Raw genomic sequence first — 14,959 nt, forward strand, 5'->3', positions numbered from 1 at the left:
TATATATCCAAGCCTTTCTATGTTTTTACTCTCATATTATTACAGCATTACACATATGAGATTATCACTAACACAAGGCTTCGGCAAAAAATAAGCATGTAAGGGGTAGAGAAGAATGAGATTGCACACTTTCAACAGGCAATTAGAGATAAAAACACCTAGTTTCCAGTTTACAGAAATTGGGAAAAAAATGAATGTCAACACAAAAGAAGAAAAAATCAGGCAATAATACAACATGAACTTTCAATATCTGAGCCAAGTATCTTCAAAAGATAATGTCCACAAAAAGATTTTTACAAGAATGAATGTTCATAGTAGTATTATCCAATAACAACCATAACCTGGAAACAACCAAATAACCATCAACACAAGACAATAAACAGCATCAGAGTAAAAAGCTTCTGCACAGCAAAGGAAACAATTAACAGTAAAGAAATCACACAGAATGGGAAAAAAAATCTGATAAGGGGTTAATATCCAAAATACGTAAGGACCCAAACAACTCAATAGCAAGAAAACAAAAAAAAATCTAATTTTAAAAATGGGCAAAGGATCTGACTAGATATCTCAAATGGCCAACAGGTATATGAAAAGGTGCTTCCCATCTCTAATCATCAGGGAAATGCAAATCAAAACTATAATATCACCTCACACATGTTAGAATGGCTACTCTAATAAAGACAAAAAATTATAAGTTTTGGAAAGAATGTGGCGAAAGGAGAATCCTTGTATACTGTTGGTTAAGAATGTAAATTAGAAGAGCCATTAGAAAAAGCAATATGGAGGTTCCTCAAATACTTAAAAATAGAACTACCATATAATCCAGCAATCTCCCTTCTGGGTATATATCCAAAGGAAATGAAATCAGTATATGGAAGAGATCTGCACTGTCATATTCATTGCAGCATTATTCACTATACTCATGATATGGAAGCAACCTAAATGTCAATTAAATGAATGAATGGATAAAGAAAATGTGGTGCGTGTATGTGTGAGGGTGTGTGTGTGTGTACACTATTCCAATTTCTATCACTATGGATTAGTTTGCCAGTACTTAAACTTCACATTGGAGCCACGTGGTGTGATAGTAACTAATTTCTTTTGGGCAGCACGTTTTTCAGATTCATCCACATTGTTGGTTTCATCAGTAGTTCCTTTGAATTGCGGAGTAGTATTCTATTGTATGTGTATACCACAACATATTTATCCATTTTTTTAATTGCCAAAACTTATATCTATTTACACTGTACAAAGTGATGTTCTGCTACATGCATGCATTGTGAAATGATTAAATCAAGCTAATTAACATTTCCAGCACCTCATATGCTTATTTGTCTCTAGAAAGCAGTTCTGTCCTGGAATGGACCTGAAAGGGGAACAATTCTGAGGGGCGATGGAAGTGTTCTAATTCTTGATCTGCGTAATGGTGACATGAGTGTATGAATTGAGCAAAACCAACTGAGAAAAAAAAAGGGAATATTGTGGGAATAAAAAAAATGGAACTGCTCTATATTAAAATGAACTACAAAAACATAACAATCAAATGATTAAAGGCAACATATAAGCCTTGACTGGATGCTGGTTTGAAAAAGTTAACTATGGAATCCATGTTTGGGACAACCAGAAAAACTTGAATATGGACTAAATATTAAGAATTTATCACCAGTTATCTTAGGTGTAATAATGCTGTTGGGGTTATACAGAAGGATATCCTTATTTTAAAATTTTATTTATTTATTTACTTATTTCAGAGACAGGGTCTCACTGTGTTGCCCAGGCTGGAGTCCAGAGCTATTCACAGGTGTGCTCACAGGACACTACAGCCTCAAACTCCTGGGCTCAAGCAATCCTCCTGCCTTAGTCCCCTGAGTAGCTAGAACTACAGGTGCTTGACATCATGCCCAGCTAGTTTCCTTATTTTTAGAAGACGTATACTGAAGTACTTAAGGACAGAGTATCATGTCAATTTACTTTCAAATTTTTAGCAAAAAAAAAAATATATATATATATATATTATACATAAACATACATATAGATAAATCAAATTAATGTACATGGTCATTGATTACAATTATTCATTGAACTATCCTTCTAAGTACTCTGTATGTTTGAAAAATTTCATGTAAAAAGTTGAGGAGAAAAGATGATGCCAGTTTTAATAGCTATAGAATGATCTCCAGGATAAACTGAGCTAAGAAAAGCAAGGTGCAGAATAGTTTATATGCTACCTATTTCATTTAAAAAGAAGGAAAGTAAAATATATATACATATATATGGTGTGTGGTATGTGAGAGAGAGTTTGTGTATCTGTTTATAACAAAACCAGTGAACTAGTTTACTGAAAGCAGATGAGTATAGGTGGGAAATAATTGTGAGCCTGGAAGCAATACTTCTCTGAGTATATCATATTATATAGTCTTGAACTTGAACCACGTAAGTGTAAAAAGAAAATAGAAAGTCCAAATGAAGATGTAAAAAATATCTAGGGTCACATAACTCCTCTATTAAATCAAAGCCAAATTAATCAATCAATCAATCAAACATGTTTACTTGTATGTTTGCTATTGAGTTGTTTTTTTTTTCAGGGGGGCGTTATTTGTTTGCTCCTTCTGAGCATCGGAGCCATTTTAAAATGTTTTTGTTGTTCGGAAATTCAAGAACATGTTGCAGATCTGCTTTTAAATAGTAGTGCAATCCTAGACAAGTAACAGCCATGCTAAGCAACGATTTTCTTGACTGTAAATTGAATCCAATGGTTTCCATCTAAGATTTCTCAGAACAATAAAATTCTGTGGCTTAAATGTTTGTTGGGGAAAAAAACCATTATTTCCATTTGCATAGTTTTCTTTAGCTTTGATAAGTAACAAAGCTCCATTATACAGTAAATTACGCAGTAATTCACTTTCTGCTGTACAACTAACACTCAGGAGAAATGTAGCTATTCCTCCGGCTCCTTCAAGCAGTAATCAGTCACAACTGAGTACTTCCTATTAGAAAGTTTGTATTGGCAACGTTAGGAAGGCTGCAGTCAGCCAGTCAGGCAACTGCACTTACCAGGCTGCTAAACACCATTGGTTAGCAGGAGGAAGAAGCCAGTAACAAAATCTATTGAGGCTGAATTCTGGAGTTTTACTAACTGTCCTGGGCCAAGGGGTTGAGAAAGCTTCGTGTATTCTTCCGCTAAACTAATTTTACTTTAGGAAAAGTGGTCAACAATGTCAGCTTTGGGAGGAAACCAAGTAAAGCTAGGGCTATAAAGTTTCCGAGAAAAATTTCTGCAGGCCTGAAGGTAAAGGGAGAGTCCAAGAAACTTTTCTACTCTGCCACCACTGCCTCACACTCTGCCCCACCCAGACTTCCCTTCTTTAAGACTAACAAAAGACCTAAAACAGTCCTGTGACTTCCCTAGGGGTTTCAGTTCTGTGCTGCAGCAACCTCGTTCTAATGTGAGGAAGGCCAGCCAGGAAAGGCAGGATGTGCAAGCACGGGTTAAACGGAGCCTGGCCAGCAGGGTGTACAGAAAGGAAACGCAGACCACCAACACCGGTGTGTGTTGCCAGCGGCGGTGTGGGCTCCTGGCTGCAGCACCCAGGAGAGTAATGGTAAATATTTAAGCACCCTCAATCCCCAAGTTTTGCTAGGAAATCAAACAGAAGACAGTATAGATAAGACTTAGACAGTAAGAAGGAGTGAAAAGAGACGGAATGGTGAATTTCGGTTCCAAACTCCGTACAGGTCTGTGCCTGCAGGACTAAAATGGGGTGTGGAGAGGGTCTTGTGGAGGTTTCCTCCAGAACAGACAAGCTCTGAACAGGGGAATGAGAGGGTTCTCTAAAGAATGCAGGGGAAGAAGTTCAAAACCTTTGGAAGAGTCTTCTGAGATCATCAAGTGGGATAGTTTTCTCCTAGCATGGAGAGGTCCAGCCCCCCTCAATGGATGAGTGGAGTTCTCTGCCCCAGCTGGACTTTCACAGGAGGATGGGGGAAATCATCCTCTAGAGCAAGTCTGGAGAGTGAAGGGGTGGGGTTGCAAGTTTGGAGAAGAAGGAGTTTCCCTCAAAAAGTGGAACGGCCCTTTCTTGCAATGACTGGCACAAAGTCGGAAGGGTCTGGGGACGGGAGGGGCCTGAAGTGATCTCTGAGGAGTCGGGTTTTGCCTGTAAGGCCCTGGGAGGGAAGGCAAGGTACTTTGCGTAATGACACATTTCAGTTTTTGGGTGTGAAGATTCTCCCTTGAATACAGACGAAAGGCCCCTTCATTAATGCGAAGTTTGACATTGTTCTGAAGTGGGATGCCTGCAGGATTCGGGAGGAAATGCGACCCCCACCCCCTGATTTGGGAAAGGCGGGGGCAGTGATTCTCTAAGAGAACTGGAGCCCAGCAGAGGAATGAAAAGAAAGCCCCCGCGCCGCGCACAGACACTGTCTCTCACTGGAAAGTTAGGAGCGAGGAAAGTAACTCTGAAGTGGTTTGGCAAAAATCTGAAAGCGCGCAAGCTGGAAGTCGGGCTGAAGCCAGCGTAGCGGGCAGGGGTCAGGCCTCTGCGTGGCGGCGGGAATGGGAGGACGCTCATGAGTGCGAGGTGGGGCAGGACTGAGTGGGGCGTGGGGTCGGCGCTCCCTAGGGATGATTCGGAGGGTGGAGGAGGTTTTGAGGTGACTCCGGGCTCTTGGAGGCGACCTGAGAGAGTCCCTGAGCCAATGCCCGAGGGATGGGAGGCGCTACCGGTACTCACTGAGCGGATCTCCAGCGCCAGGGCGCACTGCAGCGCCTTCACCTTCGGCATCCGCGCGGGGAAGGGCGGCGGGGAGCGACCCCGGCCACGGGCCCGAGTGAGGCAGGGACACCTGGGGCTGGGCGAGGACGGGGAGGAGACGAGGTGGCTTAGGTGTTGGCAGCTGTGGCCCCCAGGCCGGGGCCCGCGGTCCAGCCTGGGTCCCGCTGGAGCAGCAGCTGAGCGCGGGGCGCCGACTCGTTGTCATGGCAGCCAGGGAGGGGCGGGGCCGGAAGAGAGGCCGCCCGGGGCGTTCCAGGGCCACCGGCGCAGGGGACGAGCGCTGGGGGCGGGGCCTGACGCACGCTGAGCGAGGCGAAGCCCGGCAGGAGGCGGGGCTTCCGAAGGGGCGGGGGGAGGCCAGGCAGTTCTTCTGTGACGTCAAACCGCGCCCAAAGCCGAAGGAGAGGGAACAGCTGTTTGTTTAATTGGACAGTGCTCAGATCTGGGAGTTGGAGTTCCTGTAAGGCCCTGGGAGGAAAGCCCTGAGTTCCAAAGTGGTAATGCCACCTTGGGACTAGTGGCGACCCTCTGTGGCCTCAGTTTTCCCAACTGTAAAAGAATAATAATTATTATTAGTCCTCCTATTTGAATTTCACGGCAAAGTTTGTTTACAAAGCCAGCATGAGGAGACTGGGTATTAGAGAAGAGACTTGCCCAATTCGGTACCAGGACTGGAACCCAGAAGCTCTCAAGTTAAACCCCAATTCCCTCCCTCAGGAGAGGGGCTTAAATCAGATCGTCGATACTCCTTCCAGTCTCTTGGGATTCTCTTTGTTAGTGCGTCCTCTTTTCCCTTCAAGGTTTCCAGGCTAATTCACCTGTGTATCCATCTTAATGCACATTGCTTAAATGGAACTGCCAATGAGGGGTCAACAGTAAGTCCAGCTGTGAAGAGCCTGGCAATAGACCATCAAAGATAAAAAGAACCTAAGAGATTGCCCGATCCAATCACGTTAAAAATCATTTGCATTGCAAAATACATTATACATGCAGAAGTGTATAAAACACACTGATCTTAATGATAATGTGAACAGTACCTGTACAACTAGCACCCAGTTAAGAAAGAGAGCATTACCAGCACCTGAAAAATGCCCCAATCATTACACTGCCTTTTTTTGCACTGGAGGTAATCACTACCCTGACTTTTGTTACAATAATTCTCTTCCTTTTGCCACTCATGTATGCATTTCTAAACAACATATTGTTGAATCCTTTCTGGTATTGATGGTATATAAATGGAATTAATACTGTATGTATTCTACTGTAATTCGCTTCTCCCACTTAATACTATGCTGTGGAATTCAGCCACTGGGGATCCTGTGTAGCTGAAGTTTTTTCCATTGCTGGACAATAACCTAATATAGATTGATTGATCCTTCCTACTATTGATGATAACTTATATTCTTTTCATTTTTAGCTATTATCAACAATGTTGTGAACATTGTAGTACAAGTCTGTGTCTGTGTTTATTAATGTAGATGTAGTAGAGTAGGAGTGGGTTCACTGAGTATTACGTTTTGCACATGTGGGACTTTAAAAAGTAAGACCACATCATTTTCCAAAGTATTATACCAATTTATGTTTCTGCTGGTGATGTATAAGAGTTCTTATTTTTCCACATCCTCGGCAACATTTGTGTTTGGATTTTTAACTTTTGTATATTTGGATGTGTGTATTTTAGGTATTTCATTGTGGTTTTATTTTGTATCTCTGGGTACTGTTGAGGTTGAGCACCTTTGGTTTTGTTAGCCTTTCCATTTTCTCTTATTGAACTCCCAAGTAGTTATCTTGTCCCCTTTTCTGTTGGTCTATCTCTCTCTCTCAGTTCTTTATATACTCTAGATAATAATTATATGTCTGCTCTATATACTGTAAATATCTTTTCCATTTTGTGTTTGTCTTTTAATTTTACATATAGTCTGGGATGAACAGAAGATAAATTGTTGTTGTGGAATATGAATATTCTCAGTCTGACCAAATAATTTGAGGTTGCTGTCCAGAATGCCACACCAGTCTACATTCCCAATGTTTGAAGGTTACTATGGCCCCACATTCTTCCCAACCTTGGCATTATCAAGCATTCTTGTTTTCCCCTACATAACAGATGTAAAGTGTCATCTCACTATTGAATTTTTCAGATTACTGATGAGTCTGAGCATGTCTGTATGTGCTTATAAGATTTTCTTTCTTTACTATAAATCATCTGTTCATAATGCTTTGCCCCATATTCTATCGGGACTTTTGTCTTTTAAAAAAAGTTTTGTGTATTCTGGTTAGTTAATAAATTAATTCTGTTTAAAACACTATAAAAATCTTCTCTCTTTATGGTCCTTTTATATACTTTGTCCAGGGTTTGGTTTTGGTTTGGTTTGGGTTGTTTGTTTGTTTGTTTTTGAAGCAGGGTTTTACTCCTGTCGCCCAGGCTCTGGAGTGCACTAGCACGATCTCGCCCCACAGCAACCTCTGCTTACCTCATGATATGGTTTGGCTGTGTTCCTACCCAAATCTCACCTTGAATTGTACGCCTATAATTCCCACGTGTTGTGGGAAGCACCCGATGGGAGATAATTTGAGTCATGGGGGCAGTTTCCCCCATACTGTTCTTGTGATAGTATATAAGTCTCACGAGATCTGATGGTTTTATCAGGGGGTTCTGCTTTTGCATCTTCTTCATTTTCTCTTGCTGCCACCAGGCAAGAAATGCCTTTTGTCTCCCGCCGTGACTCTGAGGCCTCCCCAGTCCTGTGAAACTATAAGTCCAATTAAACCTCCTTTTCTTCTCAGTCTTGGGTATGTCTTTATCAGCATAAAAATGGACTAATACATTAAATTGGTACCAGTAGAGTGGGTGTTGCTGGAAAGATACCTGAAAATGTGGAAACGACTGGAACTGGGTAATAGGGAGAGGTTGGAACAGTTTGGAGGGCTCAGAAGAACACAGGAAAATGTGGGAAAGTTTGGAACTTCCTAGGGACTTATTGAATGGCTTTGACCAAAAGCCTGGTAGCCATATGGACAAGAAGGTCCAGGCTGTAGTGGTCTCAGGTGGAGATGAGGAACTTGTTGGCAACAGGAGCAAAGGTGACTCTTGTTATGTTTTAGCAAAAAGACTGTATTTTGCAGTATTTTGTCTCTGCCCTAGAGATTTGTGGAACTTTGAACTTGAAAAAGATGATTTAGGGTATCTGGCAGAAAAAAAATCTAAGCATCAAAGCATTCAGGATATGACTTAGGTGCTGTTAAAAGCATTCAGTTTTATAAGGGAAGAATAGAATAAAAGTTTGGAAAATTTGCAGCCTGACAATGTGACAGAAATGAAAAACCCATTTTCTGAGGAGAAATTCAACCTGGCTGTCGAAATTTGCATAAGTAACAGCGAGCCAAATGTTAATCTCCAAGACCATGGAGAAAATGTCTCCAGGCCATGCCAGAGGTCTTATGGCAGCCTCTCCCATCACAACAGGCTCCGAGGCATAGGAGAAAATGGTTTCGTGGGCCAGGCCCAGGGTCCCTGTGCTGTGTGCGGCCTACGGACTTGGTGCCCTATGTCCCAGCTGCTGTAGCCATGGCTGAAAGGTACCAACACAGAGCTCAGGCTGTGGCTTCAGGGGTGGTGGCTTCAGGGGTTGCAAGTCTCAAGCCTTGACAGCTTCCATGTGGTGTTGAGCCTGCGAGTATACAGAGTCAAGAATTGGGGTTTGGGAACCTCCGTCTAGATTTCAGAAGATGTATGGAGATGCCTGGATGCCCAGACAGAAGTTTGCTACAGGGGCGGGGTGCTTATGGAGAACCTCTGCTAGGGCAGCATAGAAGGGAAATGTGGGGTTGGAGATCCCACACAGAGTCCCTACTGGGGCAGTGCCTAGTGGAGCTATGAGAAGAGGACCACTGTTCTCCACACCGCAGAATGGTAGTTCCAGCAACAGCTTGCACCATTCGCCTGGAAAAGCCACAGACATTCAATCCCAGCCACTGAGGAAAGAGGTTATAACCTGCAAAGCCACAGGGATGGAGCTGCCCAAGACCATGGGAACCCACGTCTTGCATCAGTGTGACCTGATATCAGACCTGGAGTCAAAGGAGGTCATTTTGGAGCTTTAAGATTTGACCACCTCACAGGATTTCGGACTTGCACAGGCCCTGTAACCCCTTTGTTTTGGCCAATTTCTCTCATTTGGAATGGCCGTATTTACCCAGTACCTGTACCCAAATCGTATCTAGGAAGCACTTAGCTTGCTTTTGATTTTACAGGCTCATAGGTGGAAGGGACTTACCTTGTCTCAATGTGGACTTTGGGGCTAATGCTGAAATGAGTTAAGACTTTGGAGGACTGTTGGGAAGGCATGATTGGTTTTGAAATGTGAGGACATGAGATTTGGGGGGCCAGAGGCGGAATGATATGGTTTAGCTTTTTCCCCACCCAAATCTCATCTTGAATTGTACTCCCATAATTCCCACGTGTTTTGGGACGGACCTGGTGGGAGATAATTTGAATAATGGGGGTGGTTTCCCCCATACTGTTCTTGTGGTAGTGAATAAATCTCATGAGATCTGTTGGTTTTATTAGGGGTTTCCACCTTCGCACCTTTCTCATTTTATCTTGCCACTGCCATGTAGGAAGTGCCTTTTGCTTCCAGCCATGTGAAACTCTAAGTCCAATTAAACCTCTTTTTCTTCCCAGTCTCAGGTATGTCTTTATCAGCAGTGTGAAAACAGGCAAATACACCCCAGCTCAAATGATAGTCCTGCATCAACCTTCCAAGTAGCTGGGACTACAAGCATGCACCACAGCACCCGGCTAATTTCTGTATTTTTTGTAGAGAAGAGGCTTCACCATGTTGTCCAAGCTGGTCTCAAACTCCTAGGCTCAAGGGAACCCACCCACCTCGGCCTCCCAAAGTGCTGGGATTACAGGCGTGAACCACTGTGCCCGGCCATTAGGTGTACTTTTATTCATAGAAGTAACCTAACTTTGATGAAATCAATCATTTTTGCCTTATGTTTGTGTCATGTTTTTGACATTTTAGTAAGTCTTCCCAAATTAGCTGGGTGTGGTGGCACATGTCTGTGGTCCAAGCTACTTAGGAAGCTAAGGTAGGAGGATAGCTTGAGCCCAGGAGGTCCAGTCTGCGGTGAGCCATGTTTGCGCCACTGCACTGCAGCTTGGGTACCAGAACAAACTTTGTCTCAAAATAAACAAACAAATAAACAGTCTTCCTGGTTCCCAGATGCAAACATACAATATTTTCTGTTTTCTTGCAGTAACTTCGTAGTTTACCTTTCACAGGTTGATGTTTAATCTATCAAGACTCAAGTTTTGTACATGATGTTAAATAGTAATCCAGGATTTCCTTTCTTCTTGTTGTTTTCCCCTTTAAAAAGTATGCTAGATTGTCCAACAATTGCTGCTAACCAGTCTATGCTTCCCCTCATCAATTTGTGGTACCACCTTTCTTATGTATTAACTACTAAGGTTCTGTTTTCAAGCTTCTGTTCCAGTCTTCTATTTGTCTCCGCTTGCAACAGTACCACACTGCTTCTGTTTATCACTGTGGCTTCTGTTTGGCAAGTCCCCTTTTTTGGGATACAGATTTAGCTATTTGTGATCCTTCATTGTTTCTTTTTATTTTAGAGTAATTTTATCAAGTTCCTGAAATAGTCCAACTGAAATTTGACAATGATACATTAAACTTATAGATTAATTCGGGGAATTGACACCTTTGTAATATTATGTCATCCCGTCCACGTGCACGGAATGTATCTCTATCAGACATATTCTATGTCCTTCGCTACAGTGTTCAAGTTTTGTCCATAGAGATATTATGTGATCCCTAGATATTTAACTATAGCTTTTTCTTTATAACATTGAGAATAGTTTCTTAATTTTTAACTATTTTTACTAGTTTGTTATTGCAGCTATACAGAAATTTTGTCTTTATAAGTCTATCTGGCAAATCTGTTAAATTCTTGCTGATTGAAATAGTTTCTCTGTTCCATTGTCATTATTAATATTATTCTCACAGACATGATAAGTGCTATACTGATTTTTCATTGCTAGTGTAACAAATTACCATAAATTTAGTGGCTTAAAACAACATACATTTTTTATCTTATAGTTGTGTAGGTCAGAAGTCCAATACAAGTTTTCTGGACTAACACCATGGGGTCAGTAGGGCTGGATTCCTTTCTGAATGCTCTGGGAGAAAATCTATTTCCTTGCCTTTTCAAACTTCTAAAAGCCATGCGCTTTCCTCGGCTAATAGTCCCCTTCTTCTAGCTTCAAAGCTGACAATTCCTAGTCCAGTCTTTCTCACACTGCATCACTCTGATCTACTCTTCTACCTCGCTCTTCTACTTTTAAGGACCCTTGTGGTTACCACGATAACCAGGGTAATCTCCTTATGTAAAGGTCAGCTGATTACACTTTAATTCTATTGATTGCCTTGATTCTCTTTTCCAGGTAAGATAACATAGTCACAGATTTCAGAGATTAGGACATGAATATCTTTGGGGACTCATGATTCTGCCTACCACAAGCGCCAAAACAAATAATAATTGTATTGCATTGAAGTACATTGAATATGTTGAAAATTCATGAGTTGATAGTGTTATTCAAAGAGGAAAAAACATTGGTCAGGTTCGAATGACTTTAAGAATCAATTCATTCTGAAAACTGAGAAATAAAATGAATCAAGCATTTACCCTGTTTGAACTAGACCTCAGGGTGACCAAATAGCTGATGAAAAAAATGTTCTTCACAGAAAAGAAATCCACTATAAATGAATAACAATAAAGAATTGGAACATTCTTGGCTGCTAAAAGCTGATGAGGAGTTTTATAATAGATTAGTCTGATAGTACTCAAACACACTGATCAATCTTAATATCACAGAATAGAGATAACAAAACAGTATGACTTCAAGATGATGTAACTAGAAGTACACAATACCATCATTCATGTGAAAAAAACAAACCTGAATCTGATCAAGCATCCAAATCTGTCATCAACATATAGGAAATGCAAAATTTAAAGTCACTTGTTAGACAAAACCATACGGATGCAAGCAGCAAAATAAACACAATATGATTTCTTTAACAAATAAATTGCAAAGGAAAAAAGAAGACTTTGTGTATTAAAAAGAAAGTGAAGTTAATGTAAAATGTTTACGAGACCATTGCATAAATTTGAATGCTACGGGATACATGATCTTAAGGAATTATTGTTAAATTTTTAGGTATGATAGTAATACTAAAGTCCTGTTATTTTTTTAAAGTCCTTTCAAAAAAAAAGTGGTACACATTGAAGTATTTATGGATAAAATCCAATGTCTGGGATTTGCTTAAGAATACTCCAGGTGAAGTTGGAGGTGGTAGTGATGGAAAGTAGGTGACGGTACGGATGAAACAAATTAGCCATGTAATTGTTGAAGGCTGGTGCCAAGCGTGCTGGAGTTGATTTTACTTTTTCTCTACTTTATGTTTAATTCCATATTAACATATACAAAAGTAAACAGACATTGAACAGTGTCAGTGCTCTTTCCATACTGATTACTGAGATAATCATATGAGCTTTCAACTTTAGCCAATTTATGAAGTGAATTACATTGATAGCTTTTTCTGGTAATGTACTTTTCTTGTAACCCTGTACTACATTATTTTGTGAAAATGCTTCTGTATTGTTAGTTAATATTTTATTTAGGTTTTTGCACCTATAGTCATAAGTAAATTGGACCTATAATTTTTTTTTAACTGCCCTTTCCTGAGTTTGGAATCTAGATTACACCAACCTCATAAAATAAGAGCATATGTTAGAGCGTTTGTTCTTATCTTGCAGATCCCTGAACTGAGGAGGCAAGATCAGTTTGGCAGTTGAAGCAGCTGGAATCTGCAATTCAGGGAATCTAAGGGAAGGGAGCCCTGCAGAGAGAGACTCAGAAACCTAGCCGGGGTTTCTCCAAACATTCAAGGCTGAGGGATAAATGTTACATGCACAGAGTGAGCCCCTAGAGGCTTGCCAATTAGCAACTGCTACAGTTTCATTACCTCAGGGATCACAGATTATGCTACTATTGTGCACCATCTGAAAACAGTTGCTTCCTCTATTTCATCTAGTTTAATATTTATTTAAACCAAGGAGGCTAACCCGGCACCAGTTTTTCCGTTGTGAGTGGATGTGAAAGTGCCAATTTCATTCTGTTTTACTATTAACTATCCTTAGCTTTACTATGTATCAATAGGTAGCTTGTTGCTATGAATATTAAATGAATGGCATGTTTCATAGGTTGGGTTTAAAGTTGTTTTTTGAGTTAAATCTTTCTTTAATAATACTTTATATATCAAAAACACTAAGAACTCATAGTGTTGAACATCTTCTATATAGGGTCGGATCTATAATAGCTTCTTAACCTTTCCTAACCACTGTTGTTTTTTTTTTTTTTTTTTTTTTTTTTTTTTGAGACGGAGTTTCACTCATGTTACCCAGGCTGGAGTGCAATGGCGCGATCTTGGCTCACCGCAACCTCCGCCTCCTGGGTTCAGGCAATTCTCCTGCCTCAGCCTCCTGAGTAGCTGGGATTACAGGCAGGCACCACCATGCCCAGCTAATTTTTTGTATTTTTGGTAGAGACGGGGTTTCACCATGTTGACCAAGATGGTTTCGATCTCTTGACCTCGTGATCCACCCGCCTCGGCCTGTTGTTGTTTTTTTAACTAAGCATCCAGTTTGGGAAATTCTGAATTAGGGGAATCATAAAAGTTTTCATTTAAGCTGGGCTACATAAGAGAAGTAAGATATCAAATTGTAAAAATCATTAAGAACTTCTATCCCATTTGAAATGTGGGTTGATGCCTCTTCTCTGTGCTCCCCTAGCATTCTATTCTAGCTGCTTATATATATATAAAATTTATATTAGCATTCTATTTTAGCTGTTTATATATATATGTATATATATATATAATGTATATATGCGTATGTGTGTGTGTATATATATATATATATACATACATATATATATGTATGTATATATATATATATGGGTTATTCCAAATATACACAGGGAAAAAAATCTGCTCATAAAAATCTATTAAATATTCCAATCATCTCACTTTGTGGATAAGAAAAACAAGAGGTACTTAGATGTCAAATCACTTGGCCTACATCTTTTCCCAAGATCGTAAACTCCTAGTGAGCAGTAACCTCATCTTCATTTTCTTTGTATAAAACAAGAAAGTTTAGCATGAAAAAGGTACCCAATTGCAAATGTGTTGGAATGAATTGAAGACCCTTGCAAGGAGATTTTGTACCTGAAGATCTCTTTCCTTTGGCCATACAGTTCAATAGACCAAGTCTAGCCTTTGAAGGCAGACCGACTTGAGTTTAATATTACCTTTACCGCTTAATAGCCATGTGACCTTGGCCATGTTGTTTCAATACTCTGAACCTCACTTTCTCTGTATATGCGTGGTCCTCCTTACAAGTCTGTGAAAAATGTAAAGTATTTAGCCATAATAGCCCAATATAACAGGCTAAATGATAATAGATTCATGTTCTTTTTCTTTATATTCTCGGATAAACACTGTCCAAGTTTGAGGTGTTTTGAGGTCTCGCCTGATTTGGATTGTTTGAGTTTATGCTATTCTTTGAATTCTTTGAGCTGTTCTGAAGCGGTGTAGCAGGGTATCATGAACAAAAACATTCCCAGTTCAGTCCAAATGCCTGGTTGTATGTCATTCTTATTCTATGTTATAACTAGTTAGAGGGTGTTCCCTCTGTCATTGCATTCAAGTTACAGACTCACACAGAAATTCAGCAGCCAATTTATAAGCCCTAGGCATAAAATTTGGGGGGGGGAAATGGCCTGAAGAGCAGCATTATGAATAGCACTATTATAATTAATGATATCTCAGGAAGATTTACAATCGTAGGTAGCAGATAAAACAAATAGTACTGCTTCTGCACTTTCCCTCCTTTCATTAGATATGAAATTTTATGGGAAATAAGTCCAGTGAAAAATGTAAGATCTTTCCCAGAAATCCTACTTCATTTGATGAATACTTTGAGGGAATGAATTAGAGCATTTTTTTCTTTTATAGTCTACTTTGCATTTACAAAGTTAGACTGCCTGGTCAACTGATGAGGAGGGTAGAGGCATTGTTGAAGATCTCTATTGTCTTCTATTCATG

General features: G+C 40.3%; 1 protein-coding gene across 3 annotated transcripts in view; it reads right to left on the reverse strand.

Moving 5' to 3' along the window:
• Nucleotides 1–5,045, reverse strand: part of SPATA6 (spermatogenesis associated 6) — a 158,457-nt gene extending 153,412 nt beyond the window's left edge. For 2 of the 3 annotated variants that reach the window (XM_032247521.1, XM_032247520.1), the window contains exon 1: nt 4,737–5,044. In XM_032247521.1, the coding sequence (XP_032103412.1) occupies nt 4,737–4,787 (51 nt within the window). In that variant the 5' untranslated portion in view covers nt 4,788–5,044. Of the gene's footprint in view, nt 1–4,736 lie in introns of all 3 variants that reach the window. The other variant, XM_032247523.1, reaches the window with a different exon arrangement.
• Between the last annotated feature and the right edge of the window lie 9,914 nt (nt 5,046–14,959).

The sequence above is a fragment of the Sapajus apella genome, unplaced genomic scaffold, assembly GCF_009761245.1.
Source record: "Sapajus apella isolate SASKATOON/1434 unplaced genomic scaffold, GSC_monkey_1.0 scaffold62, whole genome shotgun sequence".
In the NCBI taxonomy this organism is placed as follows: domain Eukaryota; kingdom Metazoa; phylum Chordata; class Mammalia; order Primates; family Cebidae; genus Sapajus; species Sapajus apella.